The sequence below is a fragment of the Equus przewalskii genome, chromosome 2, assembly GCF_037783145.1.
Source record: "Equus przewalskii isolate Varuska chromosome 2, EquPr2, whole genome shotgun sequence".
NCBI lineage: Eukaryota > Metazoa > Chordata > Mammalia > Perissodactyla > Equidae > Equus > Equus przewalskii.
Genome location: NC_091832.1, coordinates 39,862,435 through 39,889,819, shown reverse-complemented (window position 1 = coordinate 39,889,819; position 27,385 = coordinate 39,862,435). Strand labels below are relative to the sequence as shown.

General features: G+C 57.8%; 2 protein-coding genes across 3 annotated transcripts in view; one reads left to right on the top strand and one right to left on the bottom strand.

Moving 5' to 3' along the window:
* Positions 1-4,016, bottom strand: part of MAD2L2 (mitotic arrest deficient 2 like 2) — a 13,141-nt gene extending 9,125 nt beyond the window's left edge. Inside the window, exons 1-2 of one of the 2 annotated variants that reach the window (XM_070610815.1) lie at positions 3,840-4,016; positions 2,670-3,615 (exon numbers count right to left, since the gene is read on the bottom strand). The gene's annotated coding sequence lies outside the window, so the exon portion shown is untranslated. Of the gene's footprint in view, positions 1-2,154; positions 2,350-2,669; positions 3,616-3,839 lie in introns of those variants that run through there. The other variant, XM_070610816.1, reaches the window with a different exon arrangement.
* Positions 2,447-27,385, top strand: DRAXIN (dorsal inhibitory axon guidance protein). Its single transcript, XM_008522030.2, has 7 exons — positions 2,447-2,591; positions 14,610-15,070; positions 17,444-17,634; positions 18,894-19,005; positions 19,406-19,495; positions 21,052-21,141; positions 25,025-27,385. Exons 2-7 carry the CDS (start codon positions 14,620-14,622, stop codon positions 25,135-25,137), a joined length of 1,047 nt encoding a protein of 348 aa, XP_008520252.1. The 5' UTR covers positions 2,447-2,591; positions 14,610-14,619; the 3' UTR covers positions 25,138-27,385.

Here is a 27,385-nt window from a genome sequence, read left to right as displayed (position 1 = left end):
TGTGCTGACTCCCCAGTGTTGTTGATCCCTTGTTGGTCTGGGGGACCTTACAAATCTTCTCAAACTTTGAACTTCTCCCCAGAAAAATGCACAGAGATACTACATGTCTTCCACAATTTCAGGGGCTCCCGGGTCCTCTGAAGTCAGCCTGCACCACAGGGTAAGAGCCCTTGATCCAGCTCAACTGCCACTTTTCAAAAAATAACTGCTTTATTGAGATATAATTCACAAGCCACCAAGTTCACCCTTTTAAAGTGTGCGGTTCAGCGGTTTTCAGTGTAGTCATAAAGTTGTGCATCAGTCACTACTATCTAATTCCAGAACATTTTCATCACTCCAAAAAGAGTCCCATACCCATTAGCCGTGGTCCCCAGTCTCCCCCAACCCCCGCGCCCCGAAACCACTAGTCTACTTTCTGTCCCTATGGATTTACCCATTTTGAACATTTCATATAAATGCAATCATACGATATGTGGCCTTTTATGTCTTAGCATAATGTTTTCAGGATTCATCCAGATCGTGGCAAGTATTGGTACTTCATTCCTTTTTTTGGCTAAATAATATTCCATTGGGTGAATATTCCACATTGTGTTTATCCATTCATCAGTCGATGGACATTTGGCTTGTTTCCACTTTGGCCATTCAACTATAGGGAAACTGAGGCCCAAAGTCACCATAACCTGGATAGGCTAGGAGTCCAGGCATCTCCTAACAGCCAGCTTTCCCCACTGCATCACTCTGGGAGAGCAGAGTCCATGCCCTGCCAAAGACGGCCCCACTGGTGAACAGCCACGGCAACAGCAGCAGCATTTGAACCAGAATCTCCAATCGTTTGCTTCTGGTTCAGCGAATGCCTGGCCAGAGCTTCATCCTTGAAAAGGAGAATCACGCCCACTGTCCCTCTCCCAGGCCCAAGCCACCATCACCTCTTCTCTGCCACTAGTCTCCCTGCTTTTGTCCTGGCCCCACTGCAGTCGATTCTCAACTTTAGGAATCAGATGAGTTTGTCAAAACCTAAGTCAGATCATGTTTCTGCTCTCCTCATAACCCAACTCATCCTGGAGCCCATCAGGCTGATGATATTATAATAACAATAGCAGTTAATTTTTCTAGGGCATTTCCTATGGGGCCAGGACCTCAGGAACATTATCTCCTTACACTGGTCATGGCACTTAATCCTTGAATCCTGAGAGTTAGGGATGATGATGAGCTCAGAGAGGTTAGGCGACTTGCCAAGGGGACAAGGAATGCCATTACAAGAAGAGCCCAGGCATCTAGCCTGACTACAGCGCATGGCTCCTAAACTTCTGAGCCATCACTTGCCACACTCTGGAGAAAGAAGAAATCCATCGAAACGGAAGACACCGGGCGAGCTCTGAGCGCTGGGCGAGACTGCCACTGCCCGCCCCCCCGCCCGGTCCCGCCCCACCGCTCTTTGGTCTTTGCAGCGCTCGTGGCCCCGCTGACCCCACCATGAGTTATGGGGGGCGAGGGACCCATAACACAGCATTCCCGGACTCCCAGGGTCGGCAGGCGCGGCGCCCCGCGCGGTGATGGATGAGCCGGCCCCGGGCTGGCTTTGTCCCGGCTGGGCCGGGCTGGGGAGCATCAGACCTACTTTGGATGGGGCGTGGCGAGAGGCGGATTGTGTTTTGCGCGCGCGCGCGCGTGTGTGTGCGCGTGTGTTTGGTAGGCAAATTGTCTTCCCTTCCTTCCCAGGTGTGTGGGGGGAGTGGAAGGGGGGGCACCAGTGCGGCCGTCAGCGCCCGCGATCCTCACCCGGTAACTGAAGACCCCTTATACCCCTGCATCGAAGAGTGACCTCTCCTAGAACCCCGCCCACGACTCCGCGCACTTTCGGAGGCTACAAAGACTCCGCGGTGCCCTGTCCCGCCTCCTTCGCACTGGGCATTTCTTCCGTCCCATTTGACAGCCTAGGCGGAATAATCCTTTTGGGGACTGGCCGGCCCCTGTACGGCCAGACGCGGCCTCAGCTGAGCGCTCAGCTACGATCTATTGTTGGGGTCTGCCAGGGATCCCCTGCCGCGGCCCTTTGTCGCCCGCTTCCAGCGGGGCCGCTCCAGATGCGCCACCGCTGCCCGCACCCCGCCTGTCCCACGCACCCCAGGCCGCGCCGAGGCGGCTCTTACGCACCAGGAGGAGTGGGCCCGCCTCGCCCGGTGCCCGCACGGCCTCCCAGCTGCGCCCGCCTTTGTCTGCCTCCTTTGTCTGCCCCGCGCCCTCGCGGCGGCGGCAGCTAGGCCTCTGGGGAGCGGGCCCGGAACGCTGAGCGCAGCTGGCGAGGGCGCGCCGGCCGGGAGCGCGCGGGGCCCGGGCTGGCCCCGGGCTGCCCCTCGGCGGGGGGCAGCCGAGCCCCCTCCCCACCGCCCCTCCCCCGTCCCCTCCCAGCGCTCCCGCCCCCCTCAATCCCGCCCGCCCCCTCCCCCTTCCCTCCAGCCCTGCTCAGCCTGGGCACATCCTCCTGCCGCCCGCGCACCTCTCCGCGCGCGTCTCAGCTTCGCGGCTCGGCCCTTGGCTGCGCTCGGCTCCCTCAGGCGCTCGGCCCCTGCCCCGCCCCGCGGGCCGGACAGGTAAGGCATGGCCTTGGCCCGCCCCTGGCCCCGCCCTCTCGCCTCACCTGGCTGTGCGTCCGGACAAAGGTGGGTTACCTGGAGCGCTCAGGAGCGGAGTGCGCGGGGACTGAAGCTGAGGAGAGGATGCTGCTTTCTTTCCTGCCTTCCCTGCCCTCGGACCCGTCGGTCCGTCCGTCTGCCGCCTGAGCTCCTCGCCGCCTCCTCCCTCTGCTCCTGCCTCTGCTCCCGGCCTCCTCGTCCGCCCACCTTCCGCCGGACGCTCACTTTTCCACGCTCTGACACTTTGCCTCGCGCGCGCCCTCGCCGATCCCTCCCCGTCGCTGCTCTCCCCCACCCTCCTCCTCGGCACTGGTCTTCTCCTTCTGGGACCTGGTCTCTCTTTGTCTCTCTGTCTCTGAGTCTCTGGGTGGTCTCTCAGGCCAGAGACTCCAGTCCACCACCGTTCGAAGAAGCTTCGAAGACACCCTGAACCCCGGGCAGAACTGGCAGGAGTGCCCTCCTGCCCCTTCTGAGGCTGTCCACGGGGCCGGGGTGTGTTCCGGGGGAAGGGGGGCTCTGGGTGCGCCACCCGTCAGCACTGCAGGCCCACGCCCTCCCATCCGGCCCCGGGCCAGTACCGCGCCCTAGCAACCTCGACGGCGCTGGGCTCCCTCCTCTGGCCCCGGCTCAGCCTCACTCCCTCGCCACCGCCGGCTTTTCTGCCTCTGCGCACCGGGGTTTCAGCCGCCTGCGGAGCCGAGGTTTGAGATGGGAGGGCTCTTGGGTTTCCCCGGCAAGTCTTCTTGACTTCCTCCACTGGGTGCGCCCTCAGCCTTCACCTCCATCTAGTCTCTCCTGCCCAGCGCACTCCTCCACGCTGTCGACCTCCCGGCCTGGTGGCACGCAAGGAGGTCCTGGTACTGGTTCAGTACCACCCCTCTGGGGTCCGGCAGACAGAGGCTCTGGGAGTGATCTTGGACAAAGGAACACACTTCCTTGAGCCTCAGTGTCCCCTTCATAAAACAGGGATAATAGCATGTGCCTATAGGAAACAGCAAGAAAAGCACACTGGACGCCAGCCTGGTACACACCCAGCGGCCATGGGGGAGCCTAGAGTCCCTGAGGGGTGGGGGTGGGATGGCACCTCTACAGAAAGGAGGAAATGGGTCAAAAATCCAAGGCTTAGAGACACTGCAGAGGAACCTGACTAAGGCCCCCTCCCGCATCACGGTCACCTCCCCCGGCCCATAAGGCGTTCCCTCTTACAGGCACTCTCTCTCTTTCCCTCTTCCTCTCTGTTGCCAACAGCTGGTCATTCATCAGGAGGCTTCCATATGACTCATTCCCAATTCAGAACCTCTGTCTTGCACCAATTTCTTGTTTCATGGCGCTAGCTCACAAGCCATTTCCTTTCCTCTGTGGGGGATTGTCTTGCCAGGCCCTGGACCTGCTGAGTAATTGCCCAAACCCTCTGACCATCATCTATGTCGTCACAACAGGTGACACACCAGCCCAGGAGTCCGCAGTGATGTGGCCTAAGTGGCATAATGAGGGCAGCTTGGGAAGAGGAAACCTTCTCCCAGCTGGCAACTTCTGGGCCCCCCTGGCCGAGTTTTTGTTTTCAGCCACAGTCAGGGCTGGCAACTAGATCCTTTCTCCTTAGAGAGACAAGAAAGGGGCTGGGGACTCTCCTCCTCCCCGATCCAGCCTCCTGCTGCTGATCTTGCCTGGCAGACAGGCCCCACTTTGGCAACCCAGGACCTTCCTGCCATCTCAGCCCCCCTGCCTCCTCCAACCACAGCCTTCCTCAGGACCGCCAGCTCAGCAGCCCCTGAGACCCTCTAGGGGCCTTGCTCAGAGCCTCCTTACCCCTCACCCACATGGAAATGATGGCACTTTCTCTCCCTTCCTCTTCACCATTCAATCCACCCCCCCTCCCCAGCCCTGAACCCCTCAATGGCTCCCTGTTGCCTCTTAATTAACTGTTCTGCCTGCCTCCCACCACACCCCATCTGCATCCTGGGTTTCAGCCACGATGGAAGGCTGATCTTCTCCATGCCTTGACTTCCTTCCCTCCAACTGGAGTGTCTCCCCTGCCCTGTGTTAGTTGAAGCCTGCCCACCTTGCAGGCTGGGGTCAGACATCCCTGCCCGTCCCTGCCCGTGGGAAACCCTCCAGCTCCCCCTTGCCTCCCTGTCTCTCTTGGTCTGCACTTCCCCGGGAGGGGCTGGGTCTTGTTCCACTTGTGGTCCCAGTGCCTGACAGACAGCAGGTGCTCTAAGCACACTTGCTCTATTGAAAGGGGACAGGAATGAACTGAAAATTGCAAGCCACAGGTTATCCCTGGCTTCCACTGGGTCCTGCTGGCCAGACCAGGGGCAGAGCTGGCCCTGGAGAAAAGGACCATGGCTGGGGAAGTTGCAGAGGGGGCAAGACGCCTAGAAAATCCCTGTGGTACTGGGGGCTTTGCATCCCTTTGGAAGATGAGGATGCTTTCTGTGCCTCATTATAGCAGAAGAAACTGAAGCTAGACAGGGAGGCTGCTGCCCAAGACCCACAGAGTGGGTTTGAATCCCAGCTGATGGCCAAAGCAGCTGTGTGACCTGGAGGGAGTTTCTTCGCTTGTCTCAGCCAGGAATGTGGCAGAGCAGGCATTTGCATCCTGGCCTCCCTGACTCAGCCTGGGAAAGCAGGAGCTCCCTCCAGAGAGGGGTCCTGGGCATGTTCCCAGGGGCACATCATAGGAGCATCGCTTCTCTGGCCCTTTCAGATGAGACCTGCCTCTCTTGTGGCTCCAGGCCCTCAGCTTGTCCTGCCCCTGCCTTTCCTCTCAAGCGGGCCACTGTGGCCGGTGGAGCACAGGCCTGCCCCAGGAAGGACGTGTGGGGCGGCTGAGCCCTTGCCACTAAAGGCCCTGCCGCCAGGTCCCAGCTTTGGCAGCCGTCCACACTGCGATGCCATGGCCTGGCATTGACCATCTGGTACACATCCCTGGATGGGTGTGGGGGCACAAGAGATGGGGCCCCTGCCAGAATCCAAAGCAGCTGGGAAGGACTAATCATAGAACCTACGAGTATTTAGGGGCCCTGTCTGTGCCAGGCTCTGGGGGAAGGCCCCCAGCGTGTGTCATCCCTGAGAGTCACAGCCTCTGCGCTGGTGTCAGTCACTGAGTGTAGCATGAGGAGTGGTCAAAGACCCTGCCTTTAGAGTCAGATGGCTGTGGGTTCAAATCCTGGCTCTACCACTTACCCTGCTGTGTAACCTTGGGGCAGGTACGTCAAATCTTTGTCCTGATGTTGAGCCGTTATTGTTATTATTATCTACAAAATATTGTCCACTTCAAAGAGCTAAAGTAGATAATGCATATAAAAGTCTAGGCCTAGATTAGTAAATGCCCAATAAATGATGCCTGGACATATTCAACTTTCAGATATGGGACTGAAGCCGAGAGAGGTTGATTGACTTGCTCAGGACCACACAGCTATTAAGTGCCAGAGCCAGGATTCATAGCCAGGCTTGTCTGACTCCAGGTGTCTTTCTGCTCCACACTAGCCTCTGCCAGAGCCGACAGCAGGCGTTTTGTCACTTGATGATTAAGTGATGGGTCTGACCAAACAGCAAATGGTGTTAAATTGTCTGGGCACCAACATAATGAAGTTTGGGGAGTAGGGGGCCAGGAGGATCCATTAGGTGAGGAGGAGGGGTGGCGAGTGCCTGTAACAATGCAGGAGGTAGGACTCTGGCTCAGGAGGTGGGTGTGGGATACTAGAGCTGAGCACAAAGCTGGAAGCTGCCAGGTGGGTGGGGCCTCTGAGAACCTCCCCTCCCCCCCGCCAGCAACACCCCTATACGGGATTTTTGAGGTGTGAGGACTTGGGGGGTGGGAATTCCCGATGCTGCTGTTGGAAACAATAAAAGCAGATGGGGCCGCCCCTGTGGGGAAGCCAAACCTCATTTGCCAAGACAATGGCCCCCTCCAGGCTGGCCTGGGCCTGTCCTGCCCTGCCCCACGGAAGCCATCGATCACCCTACCGAGGATGGAGGCCGCGGCCACCTATGCCTGCCCTCTGTGCACGCAGGCACAGATGCACAAGTGCTTCCAGGAGTCCCCCCCGCTCCCCAAATAATGACAGCTACTGTTTATTGCGCCCTTACTGGTCCCACTCACTTTATATCCCTTTTCCTCCCCTCATCCTCATGACTACTAGCACTTTACAGGTGAGGGAAATTGAGGCTCAGAGAGATTAAATGACTTGCCCAAGGTCACCCAGTTCTTCCCACTCTGCTCAGTGGGGCTCTCCCTAGGCTCAGCATCATGGGTTTGGGCTGACATCTGTGTGTTTGAGTGGGTAAGAGTTATGTCTGTGCCTCAACCTTTCGTTAGACCCGTGGCCTCTCCGCCAGGTCAGAGTGGAGACACCCAGAGGGCAGGGACTGTGTCTTTGCCTGCAGGTTAGAAGCTCCTTCCGGCATGTTTTCCCCATGTCTGGAACTTCCGAGGCAGAGCTGTGTCCCTCCCATCAGACTGAGAACTCCCTAAGGCAGCACCTGGGTCTCGCCCTTTGGACTGAAGGTTTCCTTGGGGCAGGGGCTGCTTTTCTGGCTTAGGCTGAGAGCTCCCTGAGGGTGGGAGCTGTCCCTCTCATCCGTCTAGGACAATCCAAGGCAAGACCTGGGTCGCCCCTATCACACTGGGAGCTCCCCAGGGACCTAGGCTGTTGTCCCCAGTAGGACTGGCAATTTCCAGGGGACCCCGGGGACCAGGTCTCCCCCTTCGACTGGAGCAGGTTCCGTTGCATGGCATCCAGGTCCTGCACCAGAGGGGCTCAGCAAGTGGTCCCACTCTCCCCCGCAGTCTCTCTGTGGAGGGGTAGATGGGGCCTCGGGGAGAGCTGCGAGGCCCCTTCTTGTTGGACAGGTGGCACTTTGGGGGTGCAGAGCCCAGGGAGGCAGGGAGCTGGGTAGGGACAAGCTCAGGACAGTAAAGACCTCAATACACCCATGAGCACCCCCAGGGCAGCTGTTGCGAGTCTCACCCATCCCACTGGGAAGCTCCTCTTCAAGGCTTTTATCCCTCCTACACTGCCTGGGTTCTACCCATACCTGGAAGCCGCCGCCCCAGGCACACACAGACCACCCAGAAGTGCTGACTTCCTAAATAGTCAAATCTCCTGACCGACTAATAATCCCATTTCATGGACAGGGAAATGATGATTCTGGAAGATGTGTGGTGGTGGGAGGGATTGGGAGCAGAGTGACCCCACTGTGCTAAGAACAGAAGGGGGGCCTGGGGTCAGCCCCCTCCATTCTCCAGTTCCAGCCGTTCCAGGAGGTGTCCAGTGGGGTGAGGAGGAGGCGCCAGAGGGAAGAGTCAGGCAGAGCAATTCCACGTTCGAGCATTCCTAGAACCTTCGTGGAAGTGTGGGAACATGAAATCAGAGATGATGCCTGTGTCGAACAAAGTCTGTCCCAAGCCTCCTGAGCCGGGTTCCGGGGCTCCCGAGCTGGGTGGGCGGAGGGCTGAGAGGGGCTGAGAGCTCCCTGTGTGCTAAGAGTTAATCTCTTGTCTGCTGTGTGTTGCAGAGATGTCCACTGAAGAGTTTTAAGCTGGGGAGCTAGTGAGCGGATTTGCCCTGACCACAAAGCTGATAATGTTTTGGAGGAAAGCAGGGGCAAGGGAGAAGGGCAGTGTGGGAGGCTGTTTCTGTCCCCTGACACGTGGCAGGGAGCATGGCAAGGGTCTAGTGAGGAGGAGGCACTGGCACGGAGGCCGGCCCTGCCTGAGCCTGCCGCTCTGAAGGTCACAAGTCAGCCCTAAGTGCCCAGGGTCCCGGAGGGGAAGCGGTGAGATGCCCAGCTGTGGCCCGGCAGGCCGGGAAACCCCAGATCCATTTCCCCATGAGCTCAAGGACTCATCACCTGGGCCCGTGCACACAGGCTCCCAGACTGCCCGGCAGTAAGGCAGGGCGTGCGGGGGGAGTTCGGCCTGTTCTTCCCCCCCTGGGTTCTCCCAAAGGAGCGAGATCTCCCTGGACATGTTTCTTGGCCTCTCAGCGCTCAGAGGGTCCTTCCCATCCAGGTTTAGCAGAGGGCAGCTGCCTTCAAGTTTCTTATGAGCTGAAGAAGCTTAAAGTGTTTCCATGGGGAAGGTCATTCCAAGACCCTGTGGCCAGGAGAGTGGCAGGAATTAATGCCCCTCTCTGTCTAGACCCCTCCCCCCAGCACCTTATATCCATTTATGAAGAGCCCTTAAAGAATAGAAGTGCCCCAGGCCACCCAAGGAGACCCCTGTGCTGGTCTCAGGGTGCCCATTACGGCAGCTCGGCGGCAGGTTAGGGTGAGCCGCAGGGTCAGCCACACTTGGAGAGATGGACAGAGCAAGGCAGGCGAGGAGGGCTGGCCCAGGAATGGGGTTGTTATTATGACGTATTGTTGTGTTTTGTTTTATCCTTTAATATTCGCAAAATTTCCTCTGAATTCATGCTGCCTCAATACATGTCCCCAGCCCCTAGGGGCTCCGTCCAGATCCTGGAGGATGTTATCTGTCACCCCTCCTCATAGGGGGCTGGCAGTTGGACAGACAGTTGGAGGACTCTTGTCACTGTGGATCGTAAATTCCCAGGCTCCCTTGGCAGACAGGGGTCCTGAGACCGTCCACATCAATGGCCCGTGCTCCTCCTCCCTTATGTTCTCCCCACAAACATTTTCTGAGCAGCACAAATCTTTCTCCAGGAAATCTAACCCACAACCCCAATACATACAACCAACAAAAGCAGTGTTTCGTGAGCGTAACACCTCCCACCGCCAGCAGCCATCATCTCTTCCCTGAACCAAATTTTCTCCATCTTATGCAGACGCAACCGCAAGCCACTGCTACATAGAGATGTTATGCCCCAATTTACAATATCGCCCTAGTTTAAAGTAAATCAATGGGAAAAAAGCAGCTGTCCTCAATGATATAAAAGAGTGCAACAGATGTCGATGGCACCTGTCGATGTGAGACTGAGCCTCGAACTGGCTTTGGTCATCCGTGTCCAGAAAATCCTGGAGCAGGTAAAGAAGCTGCTCCAAACAGCAGCAGTTCTTTTAAACTGCTGACTTTGCATCCTCGGAACACCCTTCAGTGACCCAGGAGAAGCCCAAGTTGTGATGGAGCTGTGCTCATGTTAAAATTGGGTAGAAAATGCATTTGAGAGTGTCTTATTTTTACTACAATTTTCAGAATAGTTTTTAAAATATTTTTTAAATGTGTGGTTAGACTCAAATGCGTATAGAACCCGTCCAACATCATCTCTACCAGATAGGATGGCTCAGATGTGTCCCTTTCACACACGAGGAGGAGACCCAGGGTCAGGGAGGGGCTTGATGGACCCGAGTCCTCCCAGTGGGTGGTTGTCTGGCTCACCGCCTGGACTGGGCACCACGATCTCTCAGCTCCATGAGAGCATCACTGATGTCCCTGGCCCAGGATTCCCATCAGACCCCCCTCAGCCAACCCTATTCCTCTATCTCCTCACCCCGCTACCCCCGCCTGCTCCCGCCCAACCCACCAAGCAGCGGGTGCGCTGATCAGCAAGGCAGGAATTCAGGCTCTGCAGCTGTCTTGGGAGCCCGGTGGCAGCCACGCTCCACAGTTGTCTGCCAGGCGGGTGGGGCAGGAGCCCCCCTAGTCTCCTGGCCCCCAAATGCAAGGCTGTTGTGGGGGAGGGGTCTCCAGAGTCAAAGCAGACTTCAGGCTCCAGTAATTGCTTTTATTTGCATAAGACGCTGCTTCCCCACAGCCTTCTGGATGGAGGCTGCTCGGCAGCCAGTCTCTCCCCACAGTGTGGGGTCAGGATAGGGACATGAGAAAGCCCTCTTCCCCTCCTTGGTCAGCTTTCTCTTCTCAGCTGCCAGTGCCTGATCCTTGCCCTGGGCCCTGACTGCACTCAGAAATGACAGTAGATTATGTGGGGGCACGGGGTGACCCACGAGGACGCTCAGTGCATGGGCGATGGAGTGTGAGGATGGTCCCTTGGGCTCTGGGTGCAGAGAACCCAGGCCTGGAGGTGGGGCTGTGCCGCTTACCCGTTGTGTCATCTTGGACTTGTGGCTTACCCCTTCACAGCCTGTTTCCCCATTTTAAAAATGTGGTAAACGACCTGATGCACAGGGCCGTTGAGGGGATGCAAAACAAGCAGTGGAGGCAAGAAGCTTCACAGCCACTCGGGGTGGCAGCTCCTGTTGTCACAACTGCTCTCGATTTGTTTTGCTGTTAATGAGTCGCTATCGGATCTCCGTTGTAGATGGCCATCTCTGGGTTGTGGATGGTCCTGATGTCCCTCAACAACTCGTCCAGGGCAACTCTGGACTACTGAATGTCCCCAGTCTGGGGGAAGGATCAGACACAGGCCTGGAAGAGCAGGCTTTGTGAGCAAGCCACAGGCAGAACCATCCAGAGCCGACAGAGGATGGGGGGGGCACCTGCCGCCCCTTTTCGCCTGGATGCTCAGCGCTCTGTGATGCAGCCTCCAACTGGCTCCCAGAGTGACAGAAATGGGTTGGAGCCCTTCGTTGCCGTGGATCCTTGGCATGGCTTCTGTGGCAGCCCACATTTCCCGAGTGGCTCTTTGCCAGGCTGGCATCTTGGCTGCTGGGCTGTGCCAAGATCTGTATACAAATCCTGTGGGCTTGGAGAGAGGGCGCCATGCAGTCTTCAGGGCAAAGTAGTGGCAGGAGCCCCAGCCCTTACGCCAGCTCTCTCACGCACACATGCACACGCACGCAGGCACACACGCACACTGGGAAGGTAGGAACAATCTGCTCAGGTGTCAGTTTAGTTGTGCTCAATCCACTTCCGTTCCTATCCATGGTTGTCAGCGCCTCTTATTTGCAGGGTCTGCTAGATACAATAGGAACAGAGAGAAAAGTGGGACAGAGCCCCCTAGGATCTTCCTGTTGAGTCAGGGGCTTTAACAAAGGCTGATCGCCCCAGCATGAAATGGCGCGTGAGGTCTTCAAGAGCGGGGCAGGGCTGTGTGGGACTACGGAGTGGGGAGCGCATCTAATTGGGAGACTGAACAAGGCTTCCTGGAGGAGAGGACATTTGGGACGGGTCCCAGAGGATGGGCAGGATTTGGACAGAAAGAGATGGGCATGAAGGGGAGAGCTTGCTCCAGGCAGAGGGAACAGCCGAAGCCAGAATAGAGAGACAGGAAAGACAGGGTATGTTTGGGCCCAGGGAATAGTCTCAGTTGGCTGTGAAGGGGAGGAAGTAGGAGTTGGGGCTGCAAAGCTGGGTTGGGGCCACATTATACAAGGTCTGGAGTGTCAAAGTGAGGAGTCTGTGGTTAAATGAGAGGCAACAGGGAGCCAAAGATTGTTTTGAGCCGGTGGGGGTCACGATCGGAGTAATCTGGCAGCAGTATGGGCTAGGTCTGGGGACAGAACAGTGTTGTTAAGGTCTGGGGAGAGGGATGGTGCCCCCGTGGGTGCACCAGCACTGCACGCTGAGATCCCTTCCTCCCTGCCCCAGGCCGGCTGCCTGCATGACTTGTGGGGTGCAGAGGGAAGGAGGGAACAAGGACGGTGCTAAAGTTGGGGCTCCTGGGCACAATGAACAGACCCATGGCCACTGGCAGAGGCTTGGCTGGCAACAGGATTTCAGTGGGAGAGAGAGATGGCAAGTATGGGTGGGGTCATGTTAACGGGGGAGTGTGGGGGGTGGAGGGGGGAGTGTGGCTGGGCTTCATCTCCTGGCTCTGCAGGGGAGGTGCTGTCCTCTGAGACCAGTGCCCAGACTACTCACCGAGCTCAGAGGCTGGCTCTGAGAGTCATTGACTGGCCTAGTCTGTGTGCACAGGGACAGAAGCTACCCGTACATGCCCATGAGTCTGTCCACCCCTCAGCCCTCTGCCAAGCCTCATCCGGTCTCTTTTCTGTCCTTTTCGGGTGTCCTATCTTGCTCTTCTCTACCCCACGACAGGGGAGTTCATTCACTGGCCTATGTCCCAAAGGTTCCCTCTTGATGGGGGCGCTCTGTGGGCTTCTGCCTGGCTATCGATGTCCCTGCAGGACAGAAGGGCAGGCTGGGTCACAGCATCCGACGTAGACTCAGAGCCTTTCCCAGTCACAGGAGGAGAAGGGCGAAGTCTGCTAAGTTCCAGCCTGGAGAGCAGCCCGCATCCGCCTCAGGCCTGGAAACAGGGTTCTCAGGTCCCTGGGAGCAGAACGATGCTTGACGGACAGGCCTTTCTGATGGGCGCCCTCCTCCTGCCAGCTGCCTCAGGAGTTCAGGGGTGCAGGCTGGGCTGCGTGGGCACCAGCCTCCAGAACCCTTATCAGGGAAGGGCTGGGGGGAGGCTGAGAGGCAGCAGCCTCCTGTTGCTGGTGAGCCGGACAGGAAAGCAGGGCTGCAGAGGTACAGTCTTGGGAGTGGATGGGTGTGTGAGGACATGGGGGTTGTCACCACAAGCCCGTCCCTGAGTCCCACACAGCTAACAGAGGCTCTGCCTGGATACCCAGGTGGCTCCTGCGATAGGGCACGAGATGGGGGGCAGGGGGTGATGGGAAAGCCCCTGTTTCTCCGCCCATGATTCTAGGAAGGGCAGAGCTGTGGGCAGTGGAGGCCAGGGCCCCGGCGTCCCAGGGGACCAGGACAGGAGGAAGGGAGAGCAAGATGAAGGGCTGCTCGTGAGCAGGCGAGGCGGGGGGGCGCTGTTCCCCTCCCCCTCTCAGGATGGGTCACCTGGTGGGGCTCCAGCCTCCCCACCCCGCCTGCCCTCCCCTCACTCAGGGTTGGCTAACGGTGAGCTGGGGTGGGATGGTCAGGGTGGGGGCTGCGGGAACCGAGAGGGCTGGATGGAGAGATGCCCGAATCGTTGCTGGCCCACCAAACTTCCTCAGCCCTGGACAGCTCCCTGGCCACAAATCACAAGGAAATGGTTGTGTAAGCGCCTTCAGGAGCCTAATGGAACACACAGGAGGCCCAGGGAGGCCATGAAAGTTCCATCAGCCTGGCTAACCTGGTGCTGCACTTGTCTGGACCCAATGAGTCTGGTGCAAGGCGGGGGCAGGAAGTGATCTCCAGAGTTCGGCAGACACCCTCACTGTCCCCACCCGCCGCAGGTGCCTCAGCTGGGAGGTGCTCTGGACCCTCCAGGGGTCCGCTTCTTCCTCGGGTGGGCCGGGAGAGCACTGGGTCCCCTGAGGAGGCCCCACTTCCGGTATGGGATGGGGGGCTGTCCCGCTCTGCAGGAACCAGTCAAGCCTCCAAAGCCAGCCCAAGGCCCCTCAGGCCCAGGGACAGCACCACGTCAGAACCTGCCCGGACCTCAGGAAAACAGAGGGGCAAGGACAGAGCACAGGGACAGTCTCCCAGGACGGTCCTGGGACAGCCATGTGGGGGTTCAGAGCACACGCATGGCCGTTACATAAACGCCGCTTACTAGGTGTGACTCGACCTCTCTGAGCCTTACCTTCCACTTCAGAAGATCATTGGAGCAGCTTCAGAGAGCCGTTGAAAGGGCCGCGGTACAAATGCCCATGCGGCCCTGCGTGTGGCGCGGGCTCAGACCTCTCACTCCATCTGTTTGAATCCAGCCTGCGAGTGAAGGCTCAGGGACTAGAGGCGTATTTCTGAGCTCAGAGGGGCTCGGTGCCTTCCAGGGGACGTGGCGAAGGGCAGAGGTTGTGCAAAGAAAGGAATTCCAGACTAATCTGGAACCTGAATGCTGCTTCAACTATTTGACCCGGGGGTTCTTCCTCAGCCTTGGCCCTGGGGTCTTTCCGGGCCGGTGAGTCTGTTGGGGGGCCGTCCTGCGCGTTGGAGGGTGTTTGGCAGCATCCCTGGCCTTCACCCACTGGAGCCAGCAGCCCTGCCCAGTTCCGACAACCAGAAATGTCTCCAGACGTTGCCAAACGTCCCCTGGGCGGCAAAGTCCCTCCCTCCCTGTTGAGAACCACCGGGCTGTCACACTGTGGGTGAGGGGATTCAGGGGTGCGGAGGAGGAGGCGGGGGGCTGCCGGCTGCTCCCTCACGGCGCTGCTTTCCTACAGGGAGGGGCCCATGGCTGGGCTCCCCGCACACGTGACCTCCATGCTCTTCCTCGCCCTCCTGCTGCTCCTGGAGCTGAGCCTGGTAGACTCCCTGGGACCCGAAGCCCCTGCTCGGAACCTCCCTGAGAATCACATCGACCTCCCGGGCCCAGCACTGTGGACGCCTCAGGCCAGCCACCACCGCCGGCGGGGCCTGGGCAAGAAGGAGCGGGGCCCAGGCATGCCCGGCCTGGCCCAGGATGGAGCTGTGGTCACTGCCACCAGGCAGGCCTCCAGGCTGCCAGGGGCAGGGGGGCTGCTGCCTGGGCAGAGGCCTGCTGGCCTGCTGCAGGGCAAGGATCTGCTCCTGGGCCTGGCACTGCCCGACCCTGAGAAGGACAACTGGTCTCCAGGGTCAGAGAGGACAAAGAAACGCGGCAGGGAGCACAAGAGACGCAGAGAGAGGTTGAAACTGCACAGAGGTAGCTCGGGGTCTGCGAGGGGGTGGGCTCCTGCAACGGAAAGGAGGGGTGGGGGCGGAGGTGGAGGGGCTCAGACCCAAATGGCCAAGCGGACAGGATAGGGAGGCGGGGAGGGAGGTATCAATGGTGTAAAGTCCCTGGGAAGACAGCCAGAGGCCCCAAGGAGGCAGGCAGAGGACACTCAGAGCGGAGTGGTTTCACTAAAGTCACAGGGATCCCGTAAGGGGAGGAGGCTGGGAGAGGTCTGGGGGTGGAGCATGGGAGCAGGAGAAGGATATGGGGCAAGAGGAGCTCACTCTTATCAACAGATGATCCTCCTGAGTCAGGAAGTTCTACCTTGTGTCTGACCTAAATCCATCCTACTGTAAGTCCTGAGCAGAGAGGGAACAGTTCAGTGCCCTCCAAGCACATCACTTAATCAACTCTGAAGCACAGAGCAGGGCCCAGGGGCTCAGACCCTGAAGCCAGATCTGCCCAAAGTCAGGTCTTGACTCCACTACTTACTAGCTGTGTGGCCCTGGGCGAGTCACCTTTCTGTGCCTCAGTTACGCCTTCTGCAAAATGAGGATAGAGGCCCCGTGTACGCTCAGCGTAGACTCAGAGATGACCTGACCTGTAGAATGTCGAGGACAGTGCCCCATAAGTGCGGGGCAATGAGCGGTTGTCACTGGGTGATTCTCAGCTTTCTCTTGATGCTGAATCAGTGTCCTCCGACCCGGACACAGGCGGCCCAAGGAGAGGCACCACGTCCTTCTCCCTCCTGCCTCTGCCCTGTTTGTTTCATGGGTGCCCCCTCCCCCCGCAGCCCTTCTCTCCTTCCTTTAACTTTCCTCCATGTTCCCAGATCACTGGGAACGTAGCCGCCCGCTGGCCCAGCCTCTGAACAAATGTGTCCCAGCAGCTCCGCCCCGAGGGCCCCTCCCGTCTTACCTGGCACCCAGCCCGCGGCCAACCTCAGCTTCCCAGTCTCTTCATGTGACAACACTGCCTCTAGGGGCAGGCCGCGCGCCACAAACAGGGATGGGGGCGAGGGTTCTGCGGGGGGAGTGTGATGGGGCCTCAGCCTCCCTTCTCCTGCAAGCAGCTGAGGTTAGCTTCCCTGCCAGGCCTACTGAGACCCCCCAAGTGGGCAGGACACAGTCGGGGGACCCCAGCTTAGACTCTCAGCCTCCCGGACCTGGGGGTCATGAGTCAGGTTAGGGAGGGGACGCTGGCATCCTTAAGGACAAACGGGGGGCACACATGGGGCATGGACTCAACCCAGCTCAGCTCCAGCCCCCAGCTCCCATGGACCAATGGGACGCTCCCAAGAGAGCGGCGAGGGGTGGCAGGGATGGCGGGGGCCTTGAGGCCAGGTCCAGGCCTGCTGACCAGCTGTGAGGCCTCGGGCGGACGAGGCCTCAGTTTCCTTGTCTGTGAAATGAATGGAGCAGATTCAGTGGTCACTCAGCCCCCTTTCTACTCCCTGGGGCTCATTTCTGGAGGGTGGGGTGACCCCAAGTGACACAACCGACCTTGAAGTCAGATCTTGCCTGAGAAAAAGAGACAAGGATGAGCTTGGGCCCTCCAGGTTCTCTCAAAGCCCTTTTGTTCCTGACACCCCGAACCCACACACTCTTCCCCCACTTCTTCATGCCCACACGTCTTGGAATTTGGAACTGGTGGTGAAAATCATTGGCTTTGCACTCAGAAGGACCTGAGTTTGAATTCAGACTGTGCTACTCACTAGCTGTGTGCCCTCAGGCAAGTCACCTAACCTCTCTGTGCTTTAGTTTCCTCACCTGTAGATGAGGCTGACGGAGCAGCCACCTCCGGGAGCTCCTGCAATGGTTAGACGAAATAATGCTTGCAAAGCAGGACGTGGCACACAGCAGGTGCTCAGTGCACAGGGCGATGATGACCACCACATACGGAGCACTCACTCGTGTGTGCAAAGCTTCAGCTCTCACCTTCCAGCCTTCTCAAAGGCCTCTCCCCTGCCGTGCCTCTCATCCTCATCACGTTGCTCCCCTACTTAAACTTCACCTCCTCCAGGAAGCCTTCCACGGTTAATCCTACTAGTTCTCATTTGTTGCCCTTATAGCCCTGGCTGCACGCAGCCAGCCCAGATTGGGACCTGCTGGAATGTTGCTTTAGAGGGAGAATCCTTGGGCCATCTCCCCAGCGACACTGCAAGTTCATCTAAGATGTTCTCCCCTAGTCCCCCATTTTCTCCTACCCAGGAGGGTAGGCACAGGGGTGTTGGCTGGGCCAATGGCTTGTCACATGGTCTCTGCCGGCCCCTGGTTTGCAGCAGGAAATGTGGGTTCTGCTGTGTGCAGATACTGGGTGGCCAGCTGATGAAGCCCCTGTGTTTCCCACCCTGTGTCTCAGGCCGAGCCTTGGTCCGAGGTCCCAGCTCCCTGATGAAGAAGGCGGAGCCCGCTGAAGACCAGGCCCCCGACGCGGCGATGGAGGAATCCTCCACCAGCCTGGCCCCCACCATACTCTACCTCACCACCTTTGAGGCAGCACCCGCCACGGAAGAGTCCCTGATCCTGCCCGTCACATCCCTGTGGCCCCAGGTGAGGAGTCCAGGATGGCCTTGGGGCTGGAAGGGCCCTTGAGACCACATCGTGCAATGCCCCCGGTAGTACATTTGGGGAGACCGAGGCACAGGGGCTGGAGGGAGTTGTGGAGGCCACTGGGGCTGGATGGAAACCAGACCTCCTGAGGCCCGTGCAGCCCAGCTCCAGCCGGTGGGCACTCCATCCCGAATTGCTGCCACTGTCCCGGCAGTGGTTCTGCAGGCTGACTCTGGGGACAGCCAAGGGAGCAAGTGTCGGCTCAGCACTCTGGTCTCTGCGGCGAGAAGAGCAAGGCCCTTGGGGGAGAGTTTTACACATACCGAAAAGTACGGAGAATAAGAATAACAATTTTTAAAACTGTATCCCACGACCCAGAATTGACAAACATTAGTTAACACTTTGATCCACGTGCATCAGACCTTTAAAAAAGACCCGCGGAGGGAACGCAAGGAGGAAAGGCGGCAGATGCGCTAGGCATCAGCGATTGCCTGTGAAGGGCGTAGAGGGGTGAATGGCAGCATTCTTGCAACTAACAAGAGGGGCATCCTTGCAACTCTTCTGTGGCTTTAAAATTCTTTCAAAATAAAATCATTTATGATGATCAATAAAATACATATGTAGAGGAACTAAAACTTTTGGGGGGCAGTAGATCTTTCTTCTCTTTGTGGCTCGCGCACCCCCTTGACTTTCTATTAAGAGCCGTAGACCAGCTCCAAGGAATGCGTGGCCGTCACAGGCCCCCAGAAGCCCATTTGTTGAGAACCCAGCCCTGGAAGGTGCCATCTTTGCCCACATCCCACTGTGTGCAGATCCAGCCCGCAGACCACTGGCCAGGGCTTCGAGGTGAACTGAGCCGTGGCCATGGCCCCAGTGATGCCACGGAGAGCCCATAACTGCTGTGGGAAGAGAGGGGGTGGGGAAGGGAGCAGTGTGCTTGATCCCGCTCCCTCTGCACGAGTGTAGAAAACCGGAGCAGGCACCACTGCCTTCCCAGCCCCTCCTCAGAGGGCCTGAGGGATCACTCGCCTGTCTGCATCCCCTGCCCCTGGGCACCATCCCACTTGAGTGGTGGCTACACAGTAAGGAAACTGCCGACACGGCTGCTGGAGCAGGAGCCCTGGGCGGTCGTCTCCATGTCCCTGGGCTGGGATTCCAGGCTGCCCAGCAGAGGATGAGCTGGCCTCTGAGGAGCCCCACCGTCCTGCTTCCACCTGTTGGGAGCTCCAGGTTCCCTCCTCTCCACCCTCCTTCTGCAGGCTCAGCCCAGGCCTGACGGGGAGGTGATGCCCACACTGGACATGGCCTTGTTCGACTGGACCGATTATGAAGACTTGAAACCTGAGGTCTGGCCCTCTGCAAAGAAGAAAGGTACATCCACCCACCCGGCCACCCCATGCCCGGTTCCCTCCCCTCCTCTCCCATCTGTTGTGGGGGGGCTCAGTGAGCCCGGCCTGACCTATGGATGTCCCGACTTGGGGGGCATGGAGTTTAGACTGCAACTGGCCCCCAAAACAGAAGATGCTATGAGTGCTTATCACATGCCACTTTCCATGTATCAACTCATTTTACCTTGAAAAACAAATCTGTTAGGTCTGTACTAGTGTCAACCCCATTTTAGAGAAGAGAAGACTGAGGCAGAGAGAGGTGTCGAGTCTTGTCCGAGCCACACTGTCCAAGTGGCAGCATGAACACTCGGTCTCCGCATCCGTGTGCTTGATCTCTGCTCGGCCGGGCCGCAGCTTCTGACGGCACATCTCCTTGTCCCCAGAGAAACACCGGGGGAAACTCTCCATCGATGGTAACGAAACATCACCAGCTGAAGGGGAGCCGTGCGACCATCACCAGGACTGCCTGCCAGGTACCAAACCAGCACATGTTCAGCGCAGCAGGCCGGGCGCTGGTGGGGACCCGTGTAGGGTGGAGTGGACATTCCCAGGCACGTGAGCAGGCCTATGGCCCGTGACCCTTTAGGGATGCTGATAACAACCACCCCAGCTACCATGTTACTGAGCGTTGCTGTCATGCTTTACTTTACTGAATCCTCACTGCAACCCAGAGAAAGAGACCCCGTCATCCCCAATTTTCAGGCAAGGAAATCGAGCCCCAGAGAGGCAAGTGTTTTGGTCGGAATCACACAGCTGGGAAGTGGCTCACAAACCTTAGTCTGCGTGGTTCTTAACCACTGCCCCTCGCTGCCTGGCGTCAGCATGACCCCCCCTCACCTGCTTCCTCCTAACTTCTGGTCGGGCTTAATTCTGTCCTTGTCCCATCACCACGCCCCTGAGCTTCTGGGGGCACTTTAGATGACATCTTCACCTGCTGAGCAGCTGCGCCCATCAAGACAGTCTGAAAATAAGGTGTCTGATGTTTTGACTGGTGTCCTAAAGCCTGGCCCTCGCTGGGTCAGTGGGGACCTCTAGGAAGTGGACACTGAGGTGGAGTTAGAAGTGCAGGGGGTCTGTGGGGTGGGGGGTGGGCATAAGGCCTGTGGACAATAAAAGGGGGAAGAAGTGGGATTGGACAGGGCAGCCCTTGACGCAGTCTCGGCCAGCCCAGTGTGGGGCTCCAGAGCAAAGACCGCCTCGTAGGAGAGGCCCACAGTGGCCAGCAGTGGCTGGGCCCTGGTACCCCCATGCCAGGCACTGGCTGGGCCACTCGGAAACAGTGTGACATCGGCCCAGGGGGCTCCTGAAGGTGCTGACAGCTGGAGGCCGTTAGCTAACTGCTCTCCTGGCCGATGGACAGCAAGTGCCTTACAGAGAGAGATCTGCATGGCACGCCTCCATGGCGCCTTCCTTGTTTATTCAGTGGCCAGAATATTCTACAAAACAGCAACCGAACCAGCAATGTGGCATTGTGTGAGCCAGACCACCGGCTCCCTGACAGGCCAACCATTGTTTTCAACCTGAGCAGAAAGAAAAGGCTCCAGTTTGGGCCAACTGGACAGTGGCTCTGAGAGCTGGCTCGGTGGTGGGCGAGGCTGTGCCTGGGGCCTGCCTGGGGCAATCCTCTGCTTCCCCAGGGCTTCAGTTTCTCCATCTGTCAAAAGAGGACGTTGGCGTCAAGGGTCCCTGAGGCCCCTCCCAGCTCTAAGCTGACTCCACACCTGGCAGCCCCCAGCTGTTCCACCCGCTTTTCCGCGGAGGCGATCCCACACGGCCTTTGCTCCTCCTATGATCAATCAATTGCCCATCTGGGGCAGCTGGGGTCTCGGCCAGCCGCCCCCAGGAGCTCCGGCGGTGATGTGTATCATATCGGTGGTTCCGGCTGGGAGCCTTGCGCACCAGATGGCCCACCCTGCCAGGGCACGGCCCTGCCACAGAAATGATGGATCTCCTGTCCGGTGGGACTGTGGGCAGGGCAGCGGGGAGGCGGCTCAGCTTGGCTGACCCCGAGTGCTTGCTGGGCCGGCAGGGACCTGCTGTGACCTGAGGGAGCATCTCTGCACGCCCCACAACCGAGGCCTCAACAACAAATGCTTTGACGACTGCATGTGTGCGGAAGGTGAGCCCGCCTCCCGGGGCGGGGAGTCCCTGCGCCCCGAGGACCACGAGACCCCCTTTCTCTTAGAAGCCAGCTCTGCCCTGAGCGGGGGTGGGGGGCAACATTTCCCAGCAGAGGGTGGGCTGAGGGGCCTGCGGCGAAGGAGAGGGTGGGAGAATCCTGGGGGAGCCGAGGACGTGAGCAAGAACAGCTTTGCACGGTGCCCTCCCAATCTGTGAACTCATTTCGTCCTGATCCCTGGCAGAGTTTCTCAGGTTTGCTGTTCTCACCTCTTGAAATACAAGCTGGCACCATCTCCTATGATCTGGAGGCGTGAGAAGGGAGGAGAGAGGGGGTATCTCTTTAAATGAGATCGAATCTGAGAAGGCTGCTGCTTTCACCCTGAATTCTATCCAGGGGAGGCTTTCCAAGTGAGATAACAGCGGGTGGGGATGGGCTTCCCAGTGCCCAGCGAGCGCAGGGAAGAACGCATTTGGCATTTGGCCGCTCCCTCTTTAACTCCTCTGAGCTCCCGCTGGAGCCATGCGCGCCCTCCCGCCCAGGTGTGCACAGGAGTGCCGGGCTCTGTGCAGGGCTCTGTGCTGGGGACGTTACTCACAGTAGCCCCTGTAATCCTCCCAACCGTCCAGAGAAGGCAGCTATTATGATCCCCATTTTACACATGAGCAAACTGAGGCACAGAAAGTTTAAGTGACTTGCCCAAACTCACACAGCTAGAAAATAGGGGAATACTTTTAATTTTGTATCCTGAAAAATTTCAAACATACACTAAACTAGTCAGAATTGAGGTCAGAAGAATGAGCCCGCGTTTCTCATCACCCAGCTTTGATAATTAGCCACTCCCAGTCGATCTGTGTGGTCCCTCCCCGATCCGGTTCCCCGACTCCCATTTGATTTTGGAGCAACCCCTGTGAGTTTACAGATATTTCATCTGTGAAATTTCAATATACAGCTCTAAAAGATCAGTACTCTTTCAAAAACAAAATATCAAAAATGAACGATAATTACTCAATATCACTCAATATCCAGTCAGCGTTCATGTCTCCTGAGTGGGGGAATTTGGTCTCAGTTAACCGTCCTCTGTTAACCATCCTGAGATGCAGGCCCTATTCTTGCTCACATTAGCTTCAAAAAGTATCTGCTGTGAAAGCCATAAAGCTACTCAGGTCCAGGCAGTCACTCATCCAGGCACTAAGCACCGTTTCTCGAGGGCCTGCTGTGTGTCAGGTTTTGCTCTGGACGCTCAAGATTTGGCAACGAAGAGAACCAGCACATTCTGCACCCTGGGATTCTGTGCTGGTGAGATGAGCAGACGATAAGCAGAAAAATAGATAAGATGTCTTTGGAAAGTCATGAGGGCTGTCAAGAAAACAACCCAGGGGGGTCCGATGGGGAGTCTGGGAGTTGTTTTAGAAAGGATGGACAGGAGTGGACCGTGGACCCAGCCACCTGCAGAGGGGCGGGAGAGAGAGTCCCAGGCAAGAGGCAGGGGCGGGCGGAGGCAAGGCCCTTGGGCAGGAACGAGGTTGCCGCATTTGGGTGGGCCTGGCCCTCAGTGGCCGACGGGGGAGGAGGACGGGGGAGGTGGGAGCAGCCAGAGGGAAGATCACGCAGGACCTTGTCAGCCTTGTCTGATTTGTCATTGGAAGCAGGGGGTTGACATGCCCTGATTTATGCCTTTAAAAGCTCACTCTGGGGGCCAGCCCGGTGGCGCAGTGGTTAAGTTCACACGTTCCGCTTCGGTGGCCCCGGTTCACCGGTTCGGATCCCGGGTGCGGACATGGCACCGCTTGGCAAGCCGTGCTGTGGTAGGCGTCCCACATATAAAGTGGAGGAAGATGGGCACGGATGTTAGCTCAGGGCCAGTCTACCTCAGCAAAAAGAGGAGGATGAGGATTGGCAGCAGATGTTAGCTCAGGGCTAATCTTCCTCAAAAAAGAAAAAGCTTACTCTGGCTGCAGGACAGTGGCGGGGGCAGGAGTGGAGGAATGGAGAGACGGAGAGGACCACCTGGGAGGGGAGGGATGGAGGCAGGGGTGGGGGTGGGGTGCTGGGGAGCGGCCTTCTGTTACCCGTGTGCAGGGGCAGGGCCCCATTCACAGAGCAGGAGCCTGAGCAGAGCAGGCAGGAGGGCACTCCAGTCCAGGGAGCCTAGAACGGTGCTGGGGCCAAGCTTTGGTCCTTGGCATCCAGGTCCAGCCCGCCGGGAGAGGGGATGTGGCCCTACCGAGCTGCACACCTGGTTGGTGCCCAGCGGGACACTCACTGGGTGGCCCCTCTGCCCAGGAAGCCTTCCTCTCTCCTCCCCGGGCCTCAGTGGGGGGGGGGGGGGGCACTTTCCAGGGACCCGAAGGCCATGTCCGCATGCAAAGCCCATGCACTTGTTTCCTCTGATCCCTCTCACACGGGCTGGTCCCACCAAAACTCCTGCTTCCTCCTGGAGACACAGGCTCCAAACAAATGAAGAGGGGAAGTGACAGCCCGGGCAACTCATTCAAGATGGTCCAGGAGGAGGTTGTCACCAAGATGTCACACCAGAGGGATCCGGGGGATGCCAGGACCCTCTGGAGGACCAGGAGTCCTGCAGACTTCTGAGAAATCCTGCAATGTCCCAGGGCTGAAGTCCAGCAGTCAAGGCCAGCCTGGGTCCTAGGGGGTTCCAGGAGGGCTCCTGCTCTTGAATCCCCTGACCCTGCCCAAGTGGCACTGGTGTGGCCACAGGTCTGAAACCCAGTGACCCAGGTGCACATTCTAGGCTGCTGAGCACAAACTTCATAGCAGCCCCTTTGTTCTCTTCCTAGTGACACAAGTGGGTCTTAAACTAGCAACATCCTCTCTCTGTGGTCACTCCTAACCTGAGTTGTAGGGATTTCTCAGGCCACACTGACATCGCTTTCCTCCCCCATCAGGAGGATGTGGCCTTAAATGAAAACCACATCTACCCATGTACCTCAGGGGATGCCTGTGGCCGTGAGAGAGACGGCCGCAGCCAGGAATCCTGCACTGGTGGGCCAGGAGGGCCACACTTACTTTAATTAGGGTGGTCAGGAAGGGTCTCTTTGAGACCTGTAGGCTGTGAAGGAGCCAGCTACGCAAAGAGCTTGGGGAAGGGATTTCTGGCTGCAAGAACAGCAAGTGCAAAGGCCCTGGGGCAGGAAATGGCTGGGTTTATGAGGAAAAGCAAGAAGACTGAGTGTGGCTGGAGTTCGAGAGTGAGGAGGGGAGTGGGAGGTAAAGAGAACAGACAGGAGGCAGGTCCAGGTCCCAGACTGTCTTGTAAGCCAAGTAGGAAGTGTAGATTTACTTTTGAGTACAATGGGGAGCCATAGAGGTTTTTTAGGGGAGGGCAGAATCTGCATCCTTTTTAAAATCAATTTCAATAGACTATTTTTTAGAGCAGTTTTAGGTTGACAGAAAAATTCCACAGCAGAGTTCTCATGTACCCTCTCTCCCCCTGCCTTATCTTCCATTATCTTATCTCGCCTTAGTGTGCTATACTCTTTGCAACTGATGAACCAATATTAACACATTATTAACTAAAGCCCATAGTTTACTTTGGTTCACTCTTGGTGTTATACATTTCTATGGGTTTTGATAAATGTGTAACCACATGTATCCACCATTAAAGTGTCACACAGCATAGTTTCACCGCCCTAAACATTCCCCGTGCTCCATCTGGCCACCCCTCCCTTCCCCTCTGATGAGTCTTTTTAAGCTCAACCAGGCTGCTGTGCGGAGGGCGGGTTGGTTGTATGGCAGAATAAAGAAGGGGGGTGGTGGTGAGAGGGTGCAGGGGGTCCTAGAGGGTGCGGGGTGGGGTGGGGGAGGAAGGGGAGGGGACTGGCCTGTCGCGCCCCTGACCCCCTGGCCTCCCTTCGCTCAGGGCTGCGCTGCTACGCCAAATTCCACCGGAACCGCAGGGTCACACGGAGGAAGGGGCGCTGCGTGGAGCCCGAGACGGCCAACGGCGACCAGGGATCCTTCATCAACGTCTAGCGGCCGCGCGAAGCGCCTCCCCACCGGCCTGGGGACTGAGCGCCGGAGGTTTGGAGCAGCCGGGCAATTTGTTTTTACTTAGCAGCGGGTGATCAGACGGGGGACCAGATGACTGAGGCTGCAGGCTCAGGCCCAGAACGGAGGGGGGCCCAGGAGCCCCGCAGCGGCACGCCTGCGCCCACCCCCTCCCGGGCCCCGGGGGACCCACAGGGCCGGCCAGGCGCGTCCCGGGGTCCCAGTTCTCCGCCGTGGCAATGTCGAGAGTGCCCTCTACTGTCCGACCGCAGCACGGTAACAGCTTCGAGTTAAAACGTGAACAGGTTTTTGAGTAGAAAAGAAATGGAAACTCCTTGAGAGATGGGGCAAGGGCAGGAGATGAATATGGAACACCTCCTATGGACCAGGCACTGGGCTAAACGCGGGGCACACGGTATCTCACTTAGTGGCCAAATGATCTTTTAAAGTAGGCAGTGTCGCCATTTTACAGGTGAGGAAACTGAGGCAGGGTTAGTTTTATGACTTGCCCAGGGTTCCAGATCAATGCTCCTCAGACCTTACCCTGTGTAAGAATCCCCTGGGGGTCTGGTTAAAATGCAGATTCCAATGCAGTCAATGTTGCATCCCGAACAAGCTCCTGGGGCTGCCGGTGCTGCTAGTCCGGGGGCCCCACCGGGAGTGCCCCGGCCCAGGGGGTGAATGGTGGAGCTGGGGTCCAAACTGGGCCAAGCCTGTCAGGCTCCAAGCCCCGCGTTCTTGCTCCTACTCCACATCCAAGGACTCATGCCCGGTTCTCACGGCGTTGGGCAAGGGAGACCTGTTCCCAGGGTTCCTTCCTGTGGTGAAGGCTGCAGGGACTGGCTGTCCTCCTCCTTCTCCGGACAAAGGTGGATCATCCTAGACCCAAACAAAACATGTCTGAAGCACTGCCTGCTTGCAAGGCGAGGTCTGGGCGACTGGCGCCTGCCCTCGGGGAGGTGGTATTCCGAGATACGACATCTTTGGGGGAAACGATGATGCTGTGCCTTCTGTTTCTATGGCCCTGCTCACCCAGTCCTGGGACACGCGCTTTGGAGTGGCCCTGATACCTCCCTGCAGGGGTTCTTTAGTTTTCGCAGTTCCTGCCCTTTGAGAATTGAATGCAAGCGTGGACTCAAGAAATACACACATTGCCCATGTGCGTCTACTTTGCATCATCTTCGTGGTTCCCAGGCCCCCCACACCACACTTCTGCAGCAGAGCCCACTGCTGGGGCACCTCTGAGGTCAGGGTGCTGTCTGAAGCTAACTGCCGCTCCCCCCCACCCCCACTGGCCAGACCCATGATGCCCACCCAGAACATCTCTCCCAGCACATCTGCTGGGACCACCTCAGGAGAGCCACTTACATCCCCCCACCTGGCATCTCACTCCTGGCCAACCCTCTGGTCCAGGGGGAACCAGGTTCCAAATGACAAGAGCCTTCCCCATCCAGATTCCCTGCTGGCCTGGACCCCTGCCGGAGGGGCCACGCCCTCAGGGGGCCAGGGCTGTTTACTCCACTGGGAAAATCAGTGGGGTCAGGGGTCTGGCACCAAGGAAAGCAGAAGGATCTGGGAGAAACCAAATACGCTTGTTCTTTTCTCCCTATGCCAGTTCAGTGGGCATGGGAACCTCGGGGGGTGGGGCAGGGGAACTGAAAGAGATCAAAGCCGGCTGTTTGGAAATCGAATCCGCCGTCAGTTCTGTCTGTTTGAGACCAGATAACGCCCGTGCTGTGTGTGCCTCTCAGGGGGTGGCTGACCCGAGACTGTGATAGAACCCTAAGGAGGTGGCTGCAGGCGGGGAACCAGCATTACTTATGTCAGTGGCAGCAGTTAGCTTGGCCCTGGGACATCAGCCACGGAAACACAGAGGGTCAGGACAAAGCTGAAAGTCCGCACAGAACCGTCACTGCCTCCCAGGGGAGTCCCATGGTTAGAAATTCAGGGCCCATCTCTGCCCTAGCTCCCTCCATTTTGCACTTGCAAAGAGTGGGTGGGTGGAATCCTCTTAACTCCAGAGTTAGGGGTCCCAAAGCCCCCTCGGTGTTTAACAAACCTCTCTGGCAGGAAGTTCTTCCTTAGGTCTATCCTACATTTCTCTTGCTGGTACAGAAGCCAATTTCCTCTAATCCAGGGTTCAGCAAGCTTTTGCCATAAAGGGCCAGATAAATATTTTAGGCTGTGTTCCAATAAAATTGTTTAAGGACACTGAGATTTGAATTTTATATAA